The sequence below is a fragment of the Eublepharis macularius genome, chromosome 9 (genome assembly GCF_028583425.1).
Source record: "Eublepharis macularius isolate TG4126 chromosome 9, MPM_Emac_v1.0, whole genome shotgun sequence".
NCBI lineage: Eukaryota > Metazoa > Chordata > Lepidosauria > Squamata > Eublepharidae > Eublepharis > Eublepharis macularius.
The window spans coordinates 40,608,521-40,631,889 of NC_072798.1; the positions used below are offsets into that span (position 1 = coordinate 40,608,521).

At 40.2% G+C, this 23,369-nt stretch overlaps 2 protein-coding genes across 2 annotated transcripts; one reads left to right on the forward strand and one right to left on the reverse strand.

The window, feature by feature from the left end:
• Window positions 1-1,106: 1,106 nt before the first annotated feature.
• CENPM (centromere protein M) lies at window positions 1,107-6,842 on the reverse strand. Its single transcript, XM_054988877.1, has 6 exons — window positions 6,730-6,842; window positions 6,094-6,173; window positions 5,138-5,236; window positions 4,591-4,670; window positions 3,615-3,706; window positions 1,107-2,886 (listed from the first exon to the last, which is right to left on the reverse strand). Exons 1-6 carry the CDS (start codon window positions 6,784-6,786, stop codon window positions 2,746-2,748), a joined length of 549 nt encoding a protein of 182 aa, XP_054844852.1. The 5' UTR covers window positions 6,787-6,842; the 3' UTR covers window positions 1,107-2,745.
• A 15,608-nt stretch (window positions 6,843-22,450) lies between these two features.
• Window positions 22,451-22,657, forward strand: SMIM45 (small integral membrane protein 45). Its single transcript, XM_054988137.1, has one exon. It carries the CDS (start codon window positions 22,451-22,453, stop codon window positions 22,655-22,657), a length of 207 nt encoding a protein of 68 aa, XP_054844112.1.
• The last annotated feature ends 712 nt before the right edge of the window (window positions 22,658-23,369 follow it).

A 23,369-nucleotide genomic window follows, 5' to 3' on the forward strand; every position in this document is an offset into this window, starting at 1 on the left:
TTAAATGGCAACAAATTGAAAGGGAAGTTGGAAATGTAAGCCCTGTCTGCCATAAAACATGCAGCTGGAATGGCTATTTTACTATGAAGTCTAGTGGGGAATCTATTTTCTAGATCAGTCACACCACTTATATATAAAGGTATGAGCAGCATCAGAAAGCTTCAGCTGAAGCCCCAAATAATAACCATCTAAGTTTTTCTAAAGGTCTTGCTACCATCTTGTGGTTGCAGCAACAACTGCAATATAAAATGTATGCAGAGACAAAAGCACTGACACCATCTTGTGGTTACAGTGATAAGAGTTATGATTTTACTATATTGTCTCATTTTGTTAGCCACAGCAAGCCGATCTTTGTGGAGGCAGCATGAATATTTCTAAATAAATTACAGATACAAAGACAAAAGGAATGACGACACTCAGGTCATGTGCGAGGGTACAATACAACAAAAACAAGACATGCTTCCACAGAATGAACACAGGGACACACACACAGGGATGGGGGAGAATGAGCATGCAGCTGCCCATTAGTGGGGACAGCTTTGGCCAACATGTACATGGTTAGTAAGCTTACACACTCTCTACACACTCTCCCCCAATCCTCTGCTGCTCAAGTGCGCCCCCAAGGCTGCTTACAGGAAAGCTGTAAAGCAAAATGAACCAGCGATGTCTGAAACATCACAAAATTGGCTGCTAGCAAAGACTACAAGTATCTTCTAGGATGCTTGTGTAGCTGCCCTGATGTTAACAGTGGTTAACATTGCAACCTTCAGCTATTTCCCAGTCTTCCCTTTCCAATGTAATGCCTTTGGAAGCCACCAGAAAACCTATGTGGAAGTTGCCACCTTTGAATTGTACCAGAAAGCAATAGAAATGTCAGGAACGTTGCTAATAGCATCATGGCAGTCTTTCATATGCAGATTGGGCATCAGCCTCTAGGGTATATCCTAAAAACACATACCCGGTTCTACTGTAGTGCTTGAAGGATTTCTCACATTATCCATTCCCAACATAAAAAGTACTTTTATAGGGGAGGAATTCTGACACAGCATACCTGCCTCTTGGTTTTCAAATAAAGAACAATCAGTGATGCGATATAGCAGAAAATATAGAAAACAGTTTTTTTATATTTTATTACTGTAAGCAAAAAATGTACAAGTTAAACCTTTTTTGCAGTTTGCAGGACCAGAGTGCAAGTACACCCATTCTTTCAAAGCTATCAGAATGTAAGCATATACTACAAATTATAACACCTTGCTCTTCAGAAGAACATTTATATTTACTCATCATCAAAACCAAAGCAACATGCAGCTTTTCTGATGGTTTCAAAATCCAATTCCCCCAAGACATAATTAGGTAGGAAAGTTAGCCCGTAGGAGTGGAAAAAGGAGAAAATCTGTAAAAAATATTTCCTTGCCATCATATAATTGTCCTCAGATACATTCCACGTTTTTAGATTTTGCTACCTAATTTTTTGTCTAATTTAAAATACATCTCCTGACCCTCCTTTCTGCTGGAGTTTGACCCTAGAGGTGATTTGAGTTACCTTGTTGACTGCTCAGTTCTGCATAGACATTTTTAACAAGCACAAATAATGTGTCCGTAACAGCTGAAAGCCTTCTTGAGATGTTTGTATCTATCCACTGAACAGGCTACGAACAAATACCTTTGGTATAATTATATGGTCTCTTTGCCTGGCTTTATATGGTTCTGCTTTATTCAACAAAGCCTTAAAGGGGGGAGGGGAGAGACTGTTTTTACCTCAGATGATAACCATGCAGTAGCAGCTCTATTCTGAGATTGATGGGGCAAGTAATTTAATTAGTTCTGTGAACACTGCATAGCTTGGCATTTACCTGCTTTTCCTTAAGCTATCTACTGGTCTTTTGAATACTTGCTATATGTCAGAATACTTAATTTCTGAACATAGGACATTAGAGGTCTCCCATTAGGTTAAACATATAGGGCTAGAAGGTACCACCTCAAAACCCTATAAATAACTGCGACAGATCTTAGACTAATTACACTATTTTGATGTGACAAGTCCTAATGCCCTCTTCGTAAAATTTTATTTATACTGAATTTCTTACAGACACATAAAGATGAAAGAGGATGCCATTATGCATTAGAGATGTGCACTTTCCCCACTTTTGTATTAATCTCAAAAGTTTTTTTTTGTTTTTACTATAGTTATTACACGTTATTTTTTATTATGCTCACTCTTATTTCCACGGGAAATACATGTATGACTGTCACTTCCTTTTCCCACCTAGTTTGGATGGCATTTCCAGCAGAGGAGACACAGAGGCAGATATTATGGTTGAACCCCTAAAATGACAAGCAGTAAGGCACAGCAGACAGTGGCTAGCATTTCAGAGTCCCAAAATGAGAAGGAATTGGGCAGAGTTGGGAGCTCCAGGAAAGGAGTCAGCAAGGCGGAGCAGGCTAGATAGAGCAGCACTGCTGGCCCTGGAGATGATGCAGTTCATCCCCTGCCCTCCTTGAACTCTGTAAATTAAACTGTCAGTGAAATGACTTTTCCATTCATTTTTGTTACCCTAACAAATAGAGCTTTTGACTCATTTGTTCATTTGCTTGGAAATAAATACACTTCTGTTTTTAAGTATACTCTTCCAAAAGTACGATGTTGCATCTTTATAGAAAAGCTAAGGTTTCACCTCATCCCAAAACCAATGACATTGACAGCAAAACTAAAACAAACCGAAAAAAGTCGGAAGGGGGCAGTTTCTATGCCAGGAAGCTGGAGTCGCCAATGGAGCTTTTCATTAGGGAACTAAAGGAGAGGGCAGAAACCCCTGACATGTGACCAGCACATATTCTCAGCATCCGAAGTAGTCGCTGAGCTGTGGCAATCCTGATCTTCTCACACTGAAAGAGGAAGAGCCAAAGATTTATTAGCATTAAAGAAGGGACATAAGAATGCGAGCTGATGCCATTAACGGAACCAAAAGGCCATTCAGAACTTTATCTGAGGCAGAGATGTTATCTGTATTCTAACGAATGCAATACAGAATATAATGTGCCACAAGCACACAGCATGTGCACTGCTATGCAGCAACAGAGAACATGCACATGAAGCTGCCTTGTACTAAGTCAGGTCATTGATCTGTCTAGCTCAGTATTGCCTCTAACTGGCTGGTCTCAAAGGTGACGTCTGCTACTTGAGACAATTTAACTGGAGGTGCCAAAGTATGGAACTGAGAAGGCACCATCACTGAACCAAGCTCCTTTAGAATGCTCTAGCATTCTGCTTGTTAGCATACAGCAAGTACCTGTATTTAAGAGCCAAATTACTAGCACATAAACATAGCTTGGAGAAAGGAAAAGAGATGTTAAACAACCAGTTTTAAAAGTCAAGTACTCTTTACAATCAGAGGGGAGCCAACAATTAGAGATATCATAAGCCATGCTTACATATCTTTCTAGTTGTTGTAAGCCCGTAACAATTCCTTTTTTAAAGCCAACGGCACAACGTAATGTGTACATGTCAGTGCAAAGACCTGTCAGCTGCACATGGCTCTCATGATATTAATGCAGTGACAAAGGGGATGCACTGATCCTATACTATGCTCCATTAAAAAAGTGAGAAGCCATACCTCCAACTCGCAGAATAAAACAGGGCTGCAGTAAAGATCTGCCAGCTTCAAGACAGCGTTCACTTCAATACTGATTTGATTTAGCCTACCAGCTACAAAAAAGACAAGACGAGAAAGATCAAGACAATCTTCAGCCCTTTAAATTATTTTCTGCAATATGACAGTATTTCAGCTGTTTTATTTACATTAGCAGTGTTTATGGTATAAACAAATTCCTTAAATAAGAATAAATAAATACAGCAATATCTTCTATGGCCATCCAACAACCATCTTCTAGCAGACAATAAACCAACTTAGTTTAGAATTTCTCATGACATGTAGCACAACAGCAACAGTAGAATTAAAAACAATCTTACAAGTTAATCATAAACAAACTAAACAGGAATACAAGATTACACAACTGGAGGGCCAAGGAGGAAGTAAGGAAAACTTGTTTCACATCAGACTCCAGAAGAATCTGTAAAGCACATCCTGCTAAATTATTTGGATATTTATACCCTACTCCTCTCCCAAAGAGGCATACCCAATTGTTCTACCCCCCTTCTTCCATTTATCCTCACAACAACCCTGTGAGGAAGGCTAGGCAAGACTGTATGAACAGCCAATTTTGATGGCACAGTAAGCATTTGAATCTTGGTCTGCCAGACCTGAGTGCAAAATTCTAGCTGCTCCATTACATTGGATCCTGAGTCGCTGATTACTTTTAAAGAGCAAGATCTGGATCCAATAGCACCTTAAAGAACAACTAGATTTCAAAGGAATGAGCTTTTGAGAGACAAAGCGAAGGAAACTTTGACTCTTGAAAACTCGTAACTTGAAAATCTAGTTCACTTTTAAAGAGCTATTGGTCCCGGATCTTGCTCTTTGACTCCAGACCAACACAGCTACCCGCTTGAAACTATGATCACTGTTAAAGCATTTGATAACTATTAAGAAATGCTGGAAGAATAGAACTAAAAAGATGCCTTATACATACCACCTGTAGCCAGAAAGCACACTTTCCCAAGGAAAAAACTGGCATCTACATGGACCAGGGAAGCTTCAATGTTACTATAACTAGCAGAACAAGAGGAAAATAGACAGCTTAGTAAAAATTGACTGGCAGTTATTGCATGACTCTGGTACTTGCTCCACAACCTATCAAGAGACATATCAAAAATTGCAATAAAAATGAAATCCTGCTCATGTGCAAGTTTTCTATAAAACCAGAGCTGTAACTTCACTAATTTAATGCTAAGCAGTTGAGCCTGAAGATTCCATTCTAAATTCTGATTAGGAAAATATAATGCCTCAAATTGCAGTGAATGCTAGTGTAGATCATCACTTGAGTCCAGATGTCCCAAGAGAAATAGTTTTAATAAAGCACTTCATGTTCCCTACTACTTCTACCTCCAAGCACCTTAACAGGATGGCATGTTGTATCAACGGCTGCAGATTCAGATGCCTGCTAAATCTCTTTCAAATCATAACCTTTAAAAAAAAATTCATGCCCATGTACCGATCATCAACCTTCCTGCACATACCTGTGCTTGCTTTGCATGTTAACCATAAAAACAATCAGGTCAATCCGAGGCCGGATGTGATCTCTCTCTGGAGGTAAAGGGAGAGAGTCTGCCAAGTGACTGAAAGACAAACCAAGGCACATCTTTACTCAAGGCTCAGAAACTAGCAAAGGGGACAATAATGGAAGACACTGAATAGTTCTAAATATTCCAAGTAAGAAAACAAGTAGGAAGTAACAGAACATCACTTTGAAGATAAGGAAACAAAAACTTAAGTTTATTTCTCAATTTTAACTGACTACATCTAAAGGTTTTGTTCTACACTGGTGGAGAGTGGCCATTAGAAACTGAACATATACATGAAGGTGCTTATATTCAGGGCTTTTTTTTCAGAGGGTACCAGCACCTCTTGGACATTCGGGACTTGGGTCTGAGAGGGGAGATCATCATTAGTACTGGTATCTTTTTTCTTAAAGAAAAAAAGCATTGTTTACACTGAATCAGGTCATTGGACTATCAAAATCAGTATTTTCTACTCTGACTCAGCTCTTCGGGATCTTAGGTAAAAGTTTCACATTACCTCCTACTTGATCCTTTTCTCTGGAGATGTCAGGGACTGAACCTGGGACCATCTGCAGGCAAAGCAGATGTTCTACCACTGAGTCATAGTCCCTCCCCACAGTTAAATCTACATTTATAGAGTCGCTCCATTACTTTCTTGACAAAACTACATTCAATACAGCTCTATTCAAAAATGGCATTTCATAAGGATAACTGCAAAGTAAAACTAGAATCAACATAAGAAACCATTAGCATGCCTTGTAGCGTGCTCCTTGTTTTAGACCACTGACCTTGCTTCAGAATGAAACAGCCTTATTAAAAGTCATTACTTTATAACACTGCAGAAAATACACCAGAATTTCAATCAGCTTTCAAATATAAATTGAGAAAATAAGTCTCCCCTTTTCTTCACGTACATGTTTATTTTTAAATCTTGCTTTTCTTGAAGAATTGTCTCTGCAAGCTGCTGCTGGAAGATTTCATTTGTCCCCACCAACTATTAAAGAAAAAAAAAAGAATTAGGCCAATTGCTAAAAGGGATGGGCAGGCCGAGAGATTATGAGATTATGAGTAAGAATAACTACACACTTTCAGAATTTCCATTTCTCCTGACCTGCTGTTAACTAGTCCTTCTACCCTCATTTCTCTTTTAGCAAATTCAGCTCCTGTCTCCATCCCTGATTTGTTAAGTCACCTGATTCTACACTAAACAAGCCTGACCTAGATTTAATAATGCTTGGAAGGGAGAACATCCGTAGACGAAACATCTTACATTAGGGCTGAAGAAGCCAGGCTTAAAACGTCTAAAAAACAAAATGTAAGCGCAAAGACTAAACGTCACAACTCCCGAGGAGGTTACTAAACAAATATGAAGGCGTTGAGGGGACAGAACAACCAATGAGAATGGTCGGAAGCCGGGCGCCCACAGTGTCATGTTTGATTGGTCAAGACGACAACCGCTTTTCTTGAGGAAAGTACCAGAGTCAGAACCCGAAAAGGAGCCGGGGGCGGCGGAGCACAGAGCAACGCATCACCTGCCTACCAATACGTACCAAAATAGTTGCAGAGTTCAGCGTCGGGAGCTTCCCAAAGGCAGCCAACGTCGACATTCCGAAGCCCTAGAAAGCCGCGCTCTCACATTCAAACTGCCGCCAGCCATTCATCATCGTCACGAACGACAAGCACGTAAGAGGCGTGACCTTGCGCATGCGGATTTCGAAGGGGTGTACCAGATTGTGTGCGCAGGCGCATTGCCGTAGACATACTGCCTTTTTTTCCTTTTTCTTTTTTTAATGCTCTGGTATGTCTGAGTTCGGAAGCTAAGCAAGGTCGGCCTTGGTTAATAAGTGGATAGGAGATCTCCAACGAAAGCCAGGGTTGCAGAGGTAGCCAATGACAAACTGCCTCTGTCGGCCTCTTGACTTCAAAACTACGCCAGGGGTCGCCATAAATCAGCTGTGACTGGAAGTCACTTTTCATCATCACAAATATCTTAAAGCAAAGGAATTTGTTGGGGGTGGGGTGGGGTTTGCAATAAATTTTGTCATTATCGTGCTTTAAAAAAAAACAATGGATTGACACGGTTACCACAGCAGGAGGTGTCTAAAAAGTGGATGAAAAAAATACCCCCATGAGGCATGAGCAACCGCGGCTCAAAGACAGAGCCTCGGACAGTGAGACTTTCCGAAAGTCGAAATCCGCTAAAGGCCCCAATTCTCTACAGGCACAGAGTTGGGTCACAACTCTGTTGGGTAAATGCTGCGTAATGTAGAAAATTTGTTGGATTTTAGACTTTATAATAAAGATTTTTCGAAAGTATCAAGACTTAAATGAAAGATGTAATTTTGAAATACGTACTATTTTTCTTTGTTTTTTTTCTTTTTCTCGTTTTTCTACTCTTTTTATTGGGCTTTTAATCTTATCAATAAAATAAAAAGTATTCTTTAAAAAGGAGTTAAATTATGCTTGCTTATCATGGATTTTGGCTTCTGTCTTTTTTTTTTAATACAACAGTCGTGTACAAGACACTGGGAATGTTTAAAGCTGCTTTCTCCCCAACTGCTCTCACCCAGTTCACAGATGTTTAACCTCTTAAAGCAGTAGTGAATAAGGCTATAAAAGACGCTTTACCATCCTGTTTAATTAATTCTGCTGCTGCCATGTTAGGAAAGGGGTAGGGGCATTCCTGGTCATGTGTGTAGACCTCCGAAAACTGCTAGTTCTGTATTTGTTTCTCAAGGGGAAATTCAAAACAGGGTTAAAAAGAACAAGGAACATGCTGCGTATCTGTGAAACACACATTTGTGATGCTTTAAAATATGCAAGAATCAATCAGGAGAGGGGAAATGACTATTTCTGCTACAGATTATAAATACCTACATCTAAGTTACACAGCTAGTCTTCCCAAACATCAGTGAGTGCCAACTACAGTCTGCTCTGACAACTGGGAAATATCCATCCCATTATTCTCTGTCCCAAACTATCCTATTTTCCTCATTTCTGAACTACTGAACACATTTAAAAGAGAGGCCATATAATAATTTTGTATATTTGGGGCAGCTATACCACTTTTCTCCCTTGGAACCTGTATAATACTCCTTCTTACTCTAAATTGTCTTTGCCTCCATATAAATCTATAAAATAACTTTCCATTTTACTTAAGATAGGTTTAGGAACTGCAAAGGGTTTAAGCTCCAACAAGAAGATGAGTCTTGGTAAGATTTTCATTTTTAAAACCAAAATCCTTCCTAGCCACATGAGAACTTGCACTTTGTCCATCTCTTTAAATCTGTCTTAATTTTATTATTTATCTTATTCAGATTATACTCAAAAATAACCTTGAGCTTACCTAAAACGTATACCTAAATATCCTATAACTTTAGCCAACCACTGAGAACCTTTTTGTTGTGCTAAGGATATTCATCCAGACTGAGCCTAGCAAATTAGATGTAGATTTATTTATTTTAATACCTGGTTGTTCATCTGCAAGATTTTATTTAATGCTACTAAAAAGGTCTGTGGATATTGAACTGTAAAAACAATATCGGTATCAAGCAGAATCTTAGTCTCACCCTCTTGTCCCCTCATAACTGAATAGAAGTCTCCTCTCTTACTACCTTAGCCAAAGTATCTCTATAAATATCAAAAAGGAGAGGGGCTGGGACATACCTATAAAAAATTTAAATATCTCTGAGAATGTCCCTTACCCAGGACTTGGGTCTCAGATTGTTGATAAAAAGAAATAAGCCACACAAGTGATTAGGATCTATTGCTAGATGTTTTAAAGTTTCCCCATAACAAATACTAGCATTTTAAAGCAACTTTAAAATGGAGACCTGCCAAATCTGATTCTTGTCTTTTCCTGCAGCACCTACACTTTAGAGGTCTTTGTCTTATGACTAGAGCTGAAATGCTTTATTTGATTTTATTACTGTTTATATAGCAGCAAAGCTAATGAGCACAAAAAGCTAATGTACACCAAAAACTGAGGAGAAATGGATTCAAGAAGACCCAGTCAACCTTCTACGACTTTAGAACAGACAAAGCTAGTTCTGTTTTCTGCTTGACTACAAAGCTAAGTACAGCAGCCATTTCAATCTTGTGATGAGATTATTCTTTCTAGGCTCAAATGTAATTTTGTTAATAATAGTCTGTTATGTAGAGGGGAGAAAGAGAAACCCTTTGGGTGATGTCATGGTTTAACTCAAAATATGGACAGCAGTTTAGCCTTTCCTTGCTGCTTCCTGTGGTTTCCTCTACCACGCACTGTATAGCATGGGCAATGCAGGGTATGTGTGGATGGGTGTTAATGTAGTCTGACGTCATTTTTTGTGCTTTGATCCTATCAAAGGCAGACAGCTCAGCTCATTGCCAGCACGGGACAAATTGCAGCTGAAGCGGAAGAAATCTAGAAATCTTTATGCGTCCCACCAGATTCATTCAGTGCTGGTGAGACTGAGTCCATAATAAGCATCTGCTGAAGATATGAGAATGAAAAATGGTGTTAAAAGTATCAGAGATGCTGCTATGTGAAAATTAAGTGAGAAGCTATCATACGTATATGGAGATGTGAGAACATAAGAAGATAACACGGCCTTGCTGATAACAGGAAATAAAATCCTCCCATTTTCCAGCCCCTATGTTTCACTTGCTTTTTTTTCTCTTTATACAATATAATGAAGAGAACTACTTTCTGACTTCATTTTGTAATATATATATGACTAACAAATCCAAACCGCTCATCAATCATTTGAACAATTTCCCAGCGTTATGAGTAGTCCTTGATGCATAATTTGAGATCTAAACAAGCGCTAGCAGTCTTCTAGGTGGAACGCTTTCTGAGGCTCAGATGATGGTAAGGGTCCACCACGCGAAGCACATGACTGTTCTTTTTTCACACAAGGCACTCGAGAAGATTGGAGCACCAGGAGTTCCTCCTCGGCATCCTATACGCACTGAGCCTGAGAAGGAAGGTGTCTCAGATCTCGCTGCTTTGCTGGATGTCTTGCAGGATTAAAAATCCATCTCATCAACTAAACACATCCTATTTGAGCTGTCAGAAGCAGATTCATATTCCTGGGAGAGTGGAAGGTGTATGGTTATTGTTTAAAGGCAAGATGAGCTCTTTTTAGAGTATTTTATTCCTCTAAGTTGCACAGTTCCAATGCTCAGTGTATGTTGGTTGCCCATCCACTGTTATTGCAGAAGGGCTTGCTTATAAGGTCATTATGGGAAGTTTGTACATCCACCCTGAGCCTGCTGATGTGGGGAGGGCGGAATATAAATTGAAAATAAATAAATAAATAAAGCAGAGGTGTTGGTGAGAAATTCTCCCATGTTAACTTCAGTGGACTCAATTGAGTATAATGCTGCTTACATCTGCAGTGTTCAAACCCTAAATTGTCTGGGATCAGGCCAGGGTGTATAGAAGATGTGTGGTATGTGCCGTCAAGTCGTTTCCAACCTATGGCGACCCTATGAATGAAAGACCTCCAAAACGTTCTCTAACAGACCTACTCAGATCCTGCAAACTGGAGGATGTGGCTTTTATTGAGTCAAGCCACCTCGTTTTAGGTCTTCCTCTTTTCCTGCTGCCTTCCACTGTTCCTAGCATTATTGACTTTTCCAGAGAATCTTGTCTTCTCATGATGTGACCAAAGTACGATAGCTTTAGTCTTGTCATTTTAGCTTCTAAGAAGAATTCCGGCTTGATTTGATCTAGTACCCACTTATTTGTCTTTTTGGCTGTCCACGGTATCTGCAAAACTCTCCTACAGCACCACATTTCAAATGAGTCAATTTTTTTCCTGTCAGCTTTCTTTATAGAAGAGTGCCTGCCTCCAAATGAGCTTGCCTGTTCACTACAATCATTGTTGACAATGAGCAATTTGAAGTAAGCCCCGAAGTAAAATAGCAGACGGTTCAGTTCTTTTAAGACTGGCAAGATGTGTCCCCTATTATTTGTGCCAGCCAGCAGTCTCTCAGCCACATTTTGTCTCAGTTAACTTTCCCAACTGTTTTCAGAGATGGCCCTAGAGAGCATTGCAGCAACCTATTTAAATATTTGTCAGGGTTTACTATATTCACCATTCATCACCCTTTTCTAATGAGAACATGCCCACTTCATTCCAACAATTAATACAGCTATTTCATTTTTATTTTCTGTCCTGCACACATTGCTCTTGTTCAAACAGCATACTGACTTTTTTCAGGTTTTGGAGCATGTTAGATCTCAATATCAGGAAAGCGAAAAGGCGATTGGGACATCTATTGTGTGTGCAGGTCCATTCTGTACCACATGGGCCATGTTTGCCTCTACATCCCAGCAACTTAGACTGAAACCCTTTCTCGCCTGTCCTGATCTTAATTGGGCCGTAGGCATTTGGAAATTTGTTTTCTAGAGGTGAAGATTGACTTTGAGATGATAACAGTAAAACATGTAATTTGAGCATTGATTTTTTAAATATCAAGCACATGCCTTCGTCGCTGAGAGTACCCAAGAAGATTAAAGTTTTCAAGAATGTGTTCACAAATACTCTTTGCTTTATGAATCCTCTTGAAAATCTGTCAGTGCAAGAAAACAGATTTGATTGACAGGCAGGCACACAACATCAAACCAACTCAGAAAGGCACTGCTGTGCTGTCATTGTGAGATGTTTTGAAACAGACACACATTCAAAGTACAAGACACATTCTAAAAAGGAAAATAAACTTTTTAATATGACAGGAGAAACCATCCTGATACTAGGAGCTGACAAGACAAAATGGGAAGAGTAATCCCAAACTGTGGCAATATTGGGACACATTCTCTCCTCTGCCTCATCCCACTGCTATTCACCCCAGAGTTCATGCCCACACAACTCTTCCAACTTCATCAATCAAGGAGAAGAAAGGGGAACTTTCCAATTCGTTCCTTCCCGGCCTTCTCCCCTTCATCTCCACAGTTTCACTCCTTGCTTTCTCTTCTTCCTGGTGTATGCAGAAATGTGCAGATTGTATCTGTAATGGTTTATGATTGTCCCAATCCGCTCTAATCACACTTTTTAAAAGGATTCATGCAAAACTCACAATGTGGACTGGAATGCACGTGCAAAAGCCCATTCATTCCATTGGAAACAAGACTGTGTGGCTAGAGGTCATCCATAGATACACTTTGTCATACACATGCGAGATTGACACCTGATAGGCACACAGAAACCGGCTTATGGAAGTCCGACGAAACCTGGAGCCAAATGCGGCCACCCTCAAGCTGAGGAAATGGGGGAGGGGGGATGCGTTAACATTTTATCAATGCTTGTAACAGGCTCTTACTTTCACAGTCATCCTGATGAAAACTGACTTCCAGCGCTCAGAGCATCTCCCCCCCTTCTCTCGCTCTTTTTGCACCACGCGCATCCAACAGCTCTTTAGTCTTGTTGCCATGACGACAACTGATCGTCCTCATCCGCTGTGGCATTCTGATTGGCCAGGGAAGGTTTCGCCTCTTTAGTGAGGGTGAAAACCGGAGGTGGGGGGAGCAGGATGAAGAGAAGCCAAAGAGGATCCATTTGTATGGGGGGCGGGCGGCCCTTGGTGGCGACAGTTGAGGGAGGGAGCCTAATTGCGTGTCTCTGATGAATGCCTGCAGAGCGAACAGGGACGCTTTGCTATATCTCTGCTCTCTGCCTCATTGGGCACTTTGATGCCCTTGGGCTGCCTGCCACACATACAGCAGAAAACAGCAGCAGCATCACAAGAGTAGAAAGCCGCTGGAGTCCACAAAATCCACCCTGGGCCACAACTGCGTGTTAGGCAGCAGCAGCAGCAGTCTGTGTGAAGCACTCATGTGGATCAAGGTAGGTGAGGAGTACAATCAGATGAAGAGCATACTTCATATCGCTTGCAGGTCGTGGGCCAGCCACGCTTCAAAATGTTGTTAGATGCTCCTGGTCCTCTTTCGAAAATCACAGTTGGGAAGCCACCCCTCAGAGTTCAACCAGCATAAAAAGACTCTCAGTACCAATACTGACATGTGGAAAGACACCAGATATCGTTTTGAGGGGGGTGGGGGAAATAAACGTTTGCTTGTTGTAAAGAAAGCAACCCCTGGATGCTCAAAACAACATAGCCCCATTTCCAGGGCTATGTTAAATATCTCAGGGCAATGGAAAAGGTTGTTGAGTAGGTTTTTGCACAGCAGTGTTTCTGCTGCCTTTATAGAAGGCACAAACATGATTGTCTAGATTTTGCTCTGGCCTGAATTGTGACCTGAAGAATGTGCTTCTGTTGTTTTTCTAAGACTGTACTCCATGAGGATGCAAAATCCTTACAATTGTAAGGACCACCACGTGAAAACCTGATCCTTCCCAGTCCTGACTTGTAAATGTGAACTAGTGGGGGGCGGGGGTGGGCTGAGCTGAATTCTGACTTCCTGATCTTCACCTGGAAGCTGAAATGGAGAACAGCTTAAACATAAATACCTTTCAGGGGCATTTGTGATTGAGGATTCTGTTGCACTGTGTGGCAAATTAGGTTAGCATTTGTGGGACAATCTTTTCTGAGTCCAGCTAGAGAGTGAATTTAAGAGGTGTTTGTTTTGTACTGGGGCACTATCACATGATATTTTGCTGGAGTCCATACTACTCTGCCTACTCCGTTTAACATTGACCAATATATCTCATTTTCAACATGGCCACATCTGTGGATTCTTAAATCCAGAGACTGGAGCCATGGACAGACAAATAGATCTTTTGACAAACCTGAAAAAGTCCCAAGTTTGCAGAAATACCTGAAATCTTAAAAAAAGAGAAAAAATGGTGGTTTCATACCCAACAAATAATAGAAGCAGAGCTTGAAGAAGCAAATGCCTTCTCAGTGACCATTGTAAGGGTGAAAATGAAATGCTCCCTGCAAGTTCTTGTGGGTCCCCTACTTTTATGAATCTAATACAAGGAGATGGTCCAAAATTTTTGGAGTGGCTCTCTGTTGTGTGAGCACCTAGGCGCTGTCAACTTAATCCTGCATGAATATCTGGAGACCAATATAGTCCAGTGTAAGGAGTTACAGGCTAAAGATGAATCCAGAGAGGATGGGGAGTTGATGCTGATGAGGAATCTTAGGGAGATCTGTTTCCTTGTTTTTGATGACTTGCCAGTTCATCCTGGAGTGGATTGAGAAATGAAAATGGCCCTGGGGCAAGGCAAGCAGAGTAGCTTCTGTGGCACTGCAAGCCAGCGCTGCAGCACCAATGATAGACATCGGCTCAACCTTCTCCTGCAAACTGTTTTACCGGTAGGAGTTGGGCTGCAAGGCTGCGGTCTGTGGGAGTTGTTAATGAGATTTTTGCTGTTTTTTCGATGTTTTAAATGTAACTTACGTTTTTACTGTTGTAACCCACCCTGAGCCTGCTTGCGGGGAGGGTGGGATAGATATCCAATAAATAAGAAATCCAATAAATAATAATAAATTGTCTGCAGTGCAGGAGGCAGTTGGTGAGCTGACAGTGATTATTGTTGCTGGGCCTCAGGCAACTGGCCCCTTAGATGCTGAGGCTTGGCTCTTGCTCCTTGCAGCCCGTGGCCCTGCAGGGAGGCATGTAGGTTAAATGCCCAGTCTACCGTTGAGTTCATCTACACTTTTTCAGCTTCAGGTGCTTCAGGACTTAGAATTGTTGCTTGAAAACAGGTGGCAGATATGGTTTTTGTGCATTTCTGCAGCTACTTCTGGTATGTAAGATGCACATTCTGAACTTTTCTGACCAAGAGCTGACCCAATAGGCAGCTTGCTTGCTTTACAGACTGTGTGTGGCAGAAGCTAGCGATGCTTCATGTTGCCTACCTCAGTGGTAGGCAACATGACATCCCATCTGCAGTGGAAACAAAAACTTTTTGCTTGCCAGTCTGAGAGGGCAGGCACTGGGGGGGTGGGGGGAGCAGAATCAGGCAAAGGCAAGCCACATAACTTATCCCTGCACCTCCAGACAGGTGAGGCGTGGCAGTGTGCTGTGCCAGCATGGGAGAGAAGGAAAGATGCTATTTGTACTTCTGGCAGGCAGGCCAGGCATGCGGCAACCAGGGGGTTATGGCAACTGTACTCCCTACATGGAAAGGCGGGGCCAGACAAACTGAAATGCAGGAGATCAGTGATGCAGAAGATTCTGAGTTCTTTTTCTATGTGCAAGATCAATGATAATCACATTTTGGAGATAACAGTCTCAATGTGCTTTTAATTTCATGTAAAAGCATTAAAGCATGCAGTCGCATCACTTCTCATACACATTCCCCCTCCCCAGTGGCTATTAGCCCTGCTAAAGGAAAAAGATGAGGCAACCACATGGATAGAAAGTGGGAGGAAGTCTATTTTAAAAGCGAAATCAGAGTGCATGAATCAGGGGAGTGACGCCCCACTTCCACCTTTTCTTTCAGTATCCCCAGGGTTGGAGAGGGGCAAGGAAAAACGTGCTGAAAGCACCATAGCACAGCAAGGTAAGGCTCTGGGCTCAGGATTTAGCTTCCCTTTCCTGCACACTCAATTTTTGTTTAAAAATAGATTTTCTTACTGTCCCCCCCAACTTCAGATGCTAGAAAAGAAGGAAAAACTAACTTGCCAAAGCTATCTTTTCTATGATTTTTTCCTATGTATATACTGTCCAGAAAAAAATTCTTTGGACTGGGGTACAATCCCTGATAATTTCGATCTGATTGCGTGGAAGTGTGATTTACACCCATAAATGTGTTTCTCTGTGAAAGCAATGAAAATCATTTTCAGATTTATTAAATAACACAAGCTTTCCTCTGGATTTTTTTACATTTTTAAAATGACAAACGAACCAAATCTGTTTTTTTTTGTACATTCCTACTGTGTTCCTCTTCGGGAAATCAAAATCCCACTATTGTCATTAATGCATTTGTAACCTCTTATTCATTTCTGTGTGCTTTCAGAGTTACCATATCATACTTGTTTGGGTGCTATCACATTGATTTTAATAAAGAATGGGAAGAAAAGTTCTATATATGCAGCATCTCTTCCCTTCTTCTTCAGGATGTGTCAGTTGAAGTAATCTAGATGTTGCCTTCTTCCATCTGGATTAAATGTAATACTAATTTCAACAGGTTGTTCTATATCCTTTATTTATATTTCTATATCTTCTTGTATATCCAGTATTTCTATGATATCCCCCTGACACTTAAGCAGTTGTTCTAAGGACAGTGACCTCTGCACACTTGTCTCAACAACTTGTTGGAGTATGGACCTTTTTTGTGACCTGTTGAGTAAAGAATTTCCACTATTGTAATTGGCCCTAATAAAGTAAGTCGCATGTTACTGATAGACTTTAATGAATCTCTGGATTTAACTAGAGGATATGCCGAGAATTCTGAGCCAGGAGCTCCCTGGATACACATCAGTGTATAGAGCAACATAGCCCAAAAGAGGCTTACAACTTACATTTTGACAACAAGTGAGGGGCAGAAAGGAGAAGGATGGATGATAGAGAGGAGAGATGTACAAAGAGTAAACAGTTCCCTCTTCCTAGAGAGATGACAAATTTCAGGGATAGTGTTACCAGTTTTGGCTTCCTTTGGATGAGGGAGACTCAATGTGTCTTGAAATCTTTGCTTTACTTAGAGATATACAAACAAAGAATAAATGAAGGCAATGAGGCCCTCCAACACAATTCTTCTAGCTGGCATTAACTCCATAGAATATTCTTAAATCCTAAGGCATTTCTCCGTCACCCAGTTCTTGTCTATCTGTCCCTTTCTACCTTGCTTTGTTCCTTCCAAATTTCTACCTACTCTATTTCTCTCTCTCTCACACACACACACACATTCCTACCTACCGGCCCCCTCCTTCTAGCTGGAGAATTTACATCTTGGGATGAGCAAACCATTCAAACCCAAAAAGAAATCCTTCACCTATCAGGAAACTATGTCCTAACCATTAGGTTCTGTTGATGAAACATTCAGAGCTGCTAGCTTAATAAAGGGTTGTATTTCAGGGTTTAATTTGGGTACAAAAACTGCGGGATTAAGATGAGAAAGAACACAATCGTGAATCAGATCAAACAGTAAATACATTCATAAATTTTGCCCATTGTTTATTATCTCTGATTTCTCATTGATACTAGACTTTAGGGTGCTTCCACAGTTTCTGGGTATCAGGAGTGCTGATGTGGCATATCTGTTCTCCAGCCACAGATGGACTGTATTGGTCACTTCTAGTCTAGATGGAAGATTCTACCAAGATCTCTATGGGTGGTATGATCCAAAAGAGTGACTGCAGTGGGACTTTTTTGCCTTTGTGGGTACTTCTCAAACCCCATGCCCACCCCCTGCTTTCTGGCTCAGCACACAGCACTCATCCCTCAGTCAAGAAGGGAGCAACTGTCTAAATACAGCTTAAGACTGCTTCCACATGGGGATTATTTTCCATTGTGTACTCATCACCACTGAGAATGCCGAGGAATTCACAGTGGCAATAGAGTGTCCACATAGGAATGTTCTCTATGGTATCACTTCAGGCCTACCATTCCCTCCCCTCCCTGCAGCCAGCATACTTTTTACTGGCTTTCTAAAAAAATGGCAGTAGGTGTATCGCTACTGATTTGTTTTGAAAGCAAGCAAAAAGCCCACCAGTGGCATGAGAGAGGGTGATGATAGGCACAAGGAGATATGGATAAAAAATGGTGTTAGATGTGGTTGGAGAGTTTTGGAAATCTGCACCTTTCTGTTCTCATGGTGGTCAAACCCATATAGACTCTGATCTTTCCAGAATGATTGGGGCAAAGCAGGTTTGGGAAATTTCAGGGTAGACCAATGGAAACCACGGAAGGAGAATGATTGGGGGACAATTTTTTCTGGCTGCTACAAAAAAATCCTACTCCTGTTTGAGAGCCAGGGCAGAGCAAATCCTCTGTATGGGAGCAGCCTTAGTCAAATCATAGACCTGGAAAATAGAACTGGAAAAGGAAATACATTTACAGTGCAATCCTATGGAGAGTTACTCCAGTCTAAGGCCATTGATTTCAATGGGCTTAGACCGGTGTAACTCTGCATAGGATTGCACTGTTAATCCTAATGGGTCTAAAGTAGTCAAAAATTCTTCTAGAAGACTTCTAGAAACATGTCAGTAGCTTAGAAGGAGGGGAAGAGAAGAATAGAGGGGCCACAGAAAGCCTGAGCTGCCACAATATTTCAAAGAAATCAGTCTTTAAATTAGATAAAGGAAAAATAAGCACATTTATTTTATTTATTCTGTGTAAAAGTTTGACTTTTAAAAATATTTTTCCTTCTAGGTATATAGAAACTTGAAACAGAAGTTTGTAATCTGCAATCCAAAAGACAAAAAGATTAATTGTTGAAGGTAAGCCATTCTTAGAAAGTAATTGCTAGAGGCATATTTTTAGAAGGCCTCAATACAATTAAGATACATCACAGTAGACAAAAAAAACCCTCTTAAAATAGAGGCATAGATTAAAGGGGAAAGGTGGATAGTGGAAGTCAGAAGTTACATCCATGAATAAATCAATAAAAACAATTCAAGAGCAAATATATATAAATATAATATATATTTATATATTATATTATATATATTATATATTTTAATATATATAATATATATTAAATATATATTAAATATATATATATATATATAAAATATATATTATATATTTATATATAATATATATTTATATATATATAAATATAATATATATATATAATATAAATATAATACTTTGTTCCTTTCTTCTTCTGACCGCTGTTCTTGTTGATTCCTAAAAGATTAGAAAATGGCCAAGATACAGAGGGAAAAGATTGGTGATAAACAAGAGGAGAAGTGCCAAATGCAAAAATTCTGTGCAGATTTTTTTAAAGTGGTTATAAAAATTAATTATGTGGTATTTTTCAAATATTATAATTAAACTATAATATTATAAATTTAATAAATTTTATAAATATTATAAATATAAAATTATAATAAACAAATGGGGGACCCACAAGGAATTGTGGGTGGCATCTCATTTTCCCTTCCCCCACTGTATCCTTTCCTTTTCCCTGGCTGCCCCCATAGCCTCTCTCCCTTTCCTGTTTCCTTTTCTCCTTCCCACCCACCCTTGCCTGCCCCGTCTTCAGCTTTCCCTCCTCCTCCTCCTCCCTATAGCCCAGTTACGTGGTGCTGGCTGAGCCCCGCCCAGTCACATAGTGGGAAACCTGCAAGGACTTGAGGGGATACTTCACTTTCCCCTACATCCTCTTTCCCATACTATTTTTATTTATTTTATTTATATCATTTATAGTCCGCCATTCTCACTGAGATTCAAGGTGGATTACATAGTGTGAGATTAGTGCAATCAGTACTGGGAACATTTCCATACAGTATCAAGGACATTTCTATACTGTGTTAAGGACATTTCCATAAATAATGTCATAGGATTTTACAAAGACATAGCATTAGCAAGGATTCAATACAGAGTTGAAGAATTGCTGAAGCAGAACATAATCAATTCTAGGACTGACATTAGATAAACATGAAATACAGGTAGTATAAGAGTACATATTCGAGCAACAGATAATACTCAAGGCAACATAGCGGTGAAGTCTATGGTCTCTAACTCATTAGTGAAGCATTTCAGACCCTCACTATCATACTTCCCTCCGATTTGAGTAAAAAGGCTTTTTGAATAATTCAGTTCTGGAAGCCTCTATATGCTGATCTTTCTCAATGTCCTCCTCTCCTTCAAACCCACTGTACAACTTACTTTTTATCGCCCCCCCCCCATCTTCATCTATATTTACTGACTTACTTCATTTATATAATAGCTTTCTCCACAGTGGGGACTAGGGTTGCCAGTGGCCCCAGTGGCCAAAGCGGGGGTGCAGGGAATGCAAGGCAGCAAGGTACGTATCTCCCTTGCATGCGCAGAGTGCTTCTGTGCTCCCCCATTGCGCCAGAAAACTCCTGCACTCCTCCGTTGTGTCATTTTCCAGTGCGACGGGAGCTGCGGGGTGTGTTGAAGCTGAGTTCAGTGCCAAATGGGCAATTTCCACTGAGTTTGGCTTCAGTGCACCCTGCAGTTCCTGTTGCCAGCACAACAGGGGAGCACAGGAGTGTGTGCACGTGTATCTAGGGATGCCAGACCCTCGGCGGGGGACTTAAAACAACTTTAATATGACCAGCACATCTTCTACAGCCGTTTCTATGTCTTGTTTTAACAAATTATGGTCAAGTGATTTTAGGCCAGTCTACAAATTATAAATTCCTTAACACTATTAAAATAAGAGAATGCATCTAAATTGTAAATTTGATAATACCTCCTCCAGGTACATTGATTTTTAACCATTTTAAGAATATCTGTATGGAACTAAAGCAGGATGATGAATATGGGCACAAGATATCTGCAAAACATAGGCAGCTCCACTCTTTATGTAACAAATGTGTTTGTTGTGTGCACACTAATGTACCCTGCAGCAAATAACAAAAGTATGGGTCATATATGTGTATCTGAGGAAAGGCTGCCCATAGGTCTGGAGAAAAATTTCCTGTCCCTTTAATAGAGGCTTAATGTGCAGAAACTAGCAGGTGAAGCTTTTCATGGCATGGAGATAAATAACATAACACGGTAAATGACATTCTCTTAATCTTCTGTTAAAGGGACAAGTACCAAGTACCAAGGTTCCAAGTACCTTGCAACCCTAGTGGACCTAGCTCAAGCAGGTTTCCAAGATTATGTAGACAGATATTTAAAAACAGAGGTACATTCATGCTTGTCATCTACACTATGAGCTAAGCTACAAGTGACGCCTGACACAGGTTGGACACTTGTCAGCTTCCCTCAAGTTTTGATGGGAAATGTAGGCGTCCTGGTCTTGCAGCTGTAATGGAGAGCCAAGCAGTAAAACCAGGATGCCTACATTTTCCATCAAAACTTGAGGGAAGCTGACAAGTGTCCAACCTGTGTAAGGCGTCACTTGTAGCTTTGCTCTATGTGTTTGCTGTGCATCATCTACCAATATCTGTTACCTTTCTTTATTACAGTCAGTGACCAGAGAGGAATGAGATAAAAGCGACCAGAATATAGCGTATATAAAATACAGCAAGGGTATAACAAGTCTATATGTGGATACATAATTTCATAACAAACGCTAACTTGCAAAATTAAAAGAAGTCCATCAGGACCAATCAAAAACTAAAACATACTAGTACAATACTACTAAAAGGCCAGTATATGCCAACTAACATCTAACAATTTAAATCAGGACTTACTATAAGTGGAGATAAGGATTTGCACAACTCCAGACAAAGTATGGCTAAGATGACGTGTTAGATATTACAATCGATTCTTCATCAACATTGCCAGGCAAGATGTGAGAAGATCGAAGTTTAATTGCTTGGGAGCAAAACTTGGCTCTGTACTTTCATCAGATAGAAGCCTATTTATGTTGACCAACATCTACCAATATATACACAGAACACATATTTGCTAGAGACAGTGTTGTGTAGTGGTTAGATTGCTAGACTAAGATATGTGCGTGCCAGGTTCAAATCCACCACTCTCCCATAAAACCTTTCTGGGTGACCTTAGGCAGGTCACACATTCTCAGCCTAACCTACCTCACAGCGGTGTTGTGAGAATAAAACGGAAGAAAAAAAATGATGGCTCTCCTTTGGGGGAAAAGGCAGGGTACAAATGAAGAAAATAAATAAGTATAAAATGTGGTACAGCACTTAGTGGCTACAATTTGGCAATACTTAGTTCTAAATTAAGAAAATACTAATGGTTGGATCCAACTAATTTTTCTGTTGATGATAAAGGAAATAAAGGTCTCCCCACTGACAACCCCAGATTGCTATGCTAGAAATTATGGGGCATGTATGTACAAAAGCCATGTAGAATGAAGGTTGTGGTAATAAGGGTAATTGGATGAGACTGAGAAAGCTGACTGGATCCAACCTCTATGATTTTCATCTTGGCTCTGAACTGCATATGTGTAATTTCGGTAACAGGTAATGATTGACCTTAAATAAAAGTAGCACAGGTTTGCTTTGTTTCTTGTCAAACGATAGATAGATAGATAGATAGATAGATAGATAGATAGATAGATAGATAGATAGATAGATAGATAGATAGATAGATAGATAGATAGATAGATAGAAAGAAAGAAAAGAAAGAAAGAAAGAAAGAAAGAAAGAAAGAAAGAAAGAAAGAAAGAAAGAAAGAAAGAAAGAAAGAAAGAAAGAAAGAAAGAAAGAAACCAATACAAACAGTATGTATTTGCTTTCCTTTGTCCAGAAAACATGCCCCATTTCTTGGACTGGTTTGTTCCAGTGTATCTGATGATCTCCATTCTCATCTTGGTGGGCTTTGGAGCTTGCATATACTACTTTGAGCCAGGACTACAAGAAGCACACAAATGGCGGACCCAAAGGCCAATAATGGATCGAGACCTTCGGAAAACGCTGATGATACGAGACAACCTTGCATTTGGGGTGCCTGAAGTCTAGCGTTCTGCTGATGAAGAGCTGTGAAAGTATCTAGAAGCAAAGTCAGTTTTCTGGTTGAAATAACAAAGTACTATATGAGTTGCTGAGATCAGTTTATGGCTGCAAGTGACATGATCAAACCATAATTCCATCCTTGCAGCAAAAGTCTTTGTTGATGAAACATCCCCTGTGGTCATCTCTATTACTAAAGCAAAGCTTCTGGGATGCAGTCAGGTCAGAACTCCTGATTCTAAGACTCTTCATTGTTTGGCATTTGGGGTCCACTGAGGCCTTCATTAGGTTTCTGAGAATGGTTATACCCAAACACGTGTTTTAGGCTTAACAAGAATATAAGACTGTAGTGTTTGCAGTCTTAATAACATATAGAATTTTTCACTGTAAGCGTGATCTGAATAGTTGGTCTAGTGTCTCTTGGATAAGTGACCTTGAAAAGCTTACAGATGGCACCACTGAGTTACCAGTCTCTTTGGTGAGACAGAGAACCAAATGGATTGCACAGAATTCCCTTCTTACATCCAATGCGAAGCTCACATACAATGAAGGACATATTTTGCAATCCTCAAGTGTCACATAATTGGACTTCAAATAGATTCAGTGTTGATAAGCATTAGTCTAGTTCTAAACTTAACAAAATTTCATTTTAAAGAAGTCCTTGCACATTAATTACTGAGAAAGAATGTCTTTTGCTTCTCAGAGACTGGAGAATGTGTCA

Coding starts and splice junctions, on each gene's coding strand:
- SMIM45 (XM_054988137.1), top strand. CDS start 22,451: ATGCCCCATTTCTTGGACTGGTTTGTTCCAGTGTATCTGATGATCTCC.
- CENPM (XM_054988877.1), bottom strand. CDS start 6,786: ATGTCGACGTTGGCTGCCTTTGGGAAGCTCCCGACGCTGAACTCTGCA. Junction 6,174..6,729: donor TGAACTCTGCAACTATTTTG/GTACGTATTGGT, acceptor TTTCTTTAATAG/TTGGTGGGGACAAATGAAAT. Junction 2,887..3,614: donor TTTTATTCTGCGAGTTGGAG/GTATGGCTTCTC, acceptor TTCCTCTTTCAG/TGTGAGAAGATCAGGATTGC.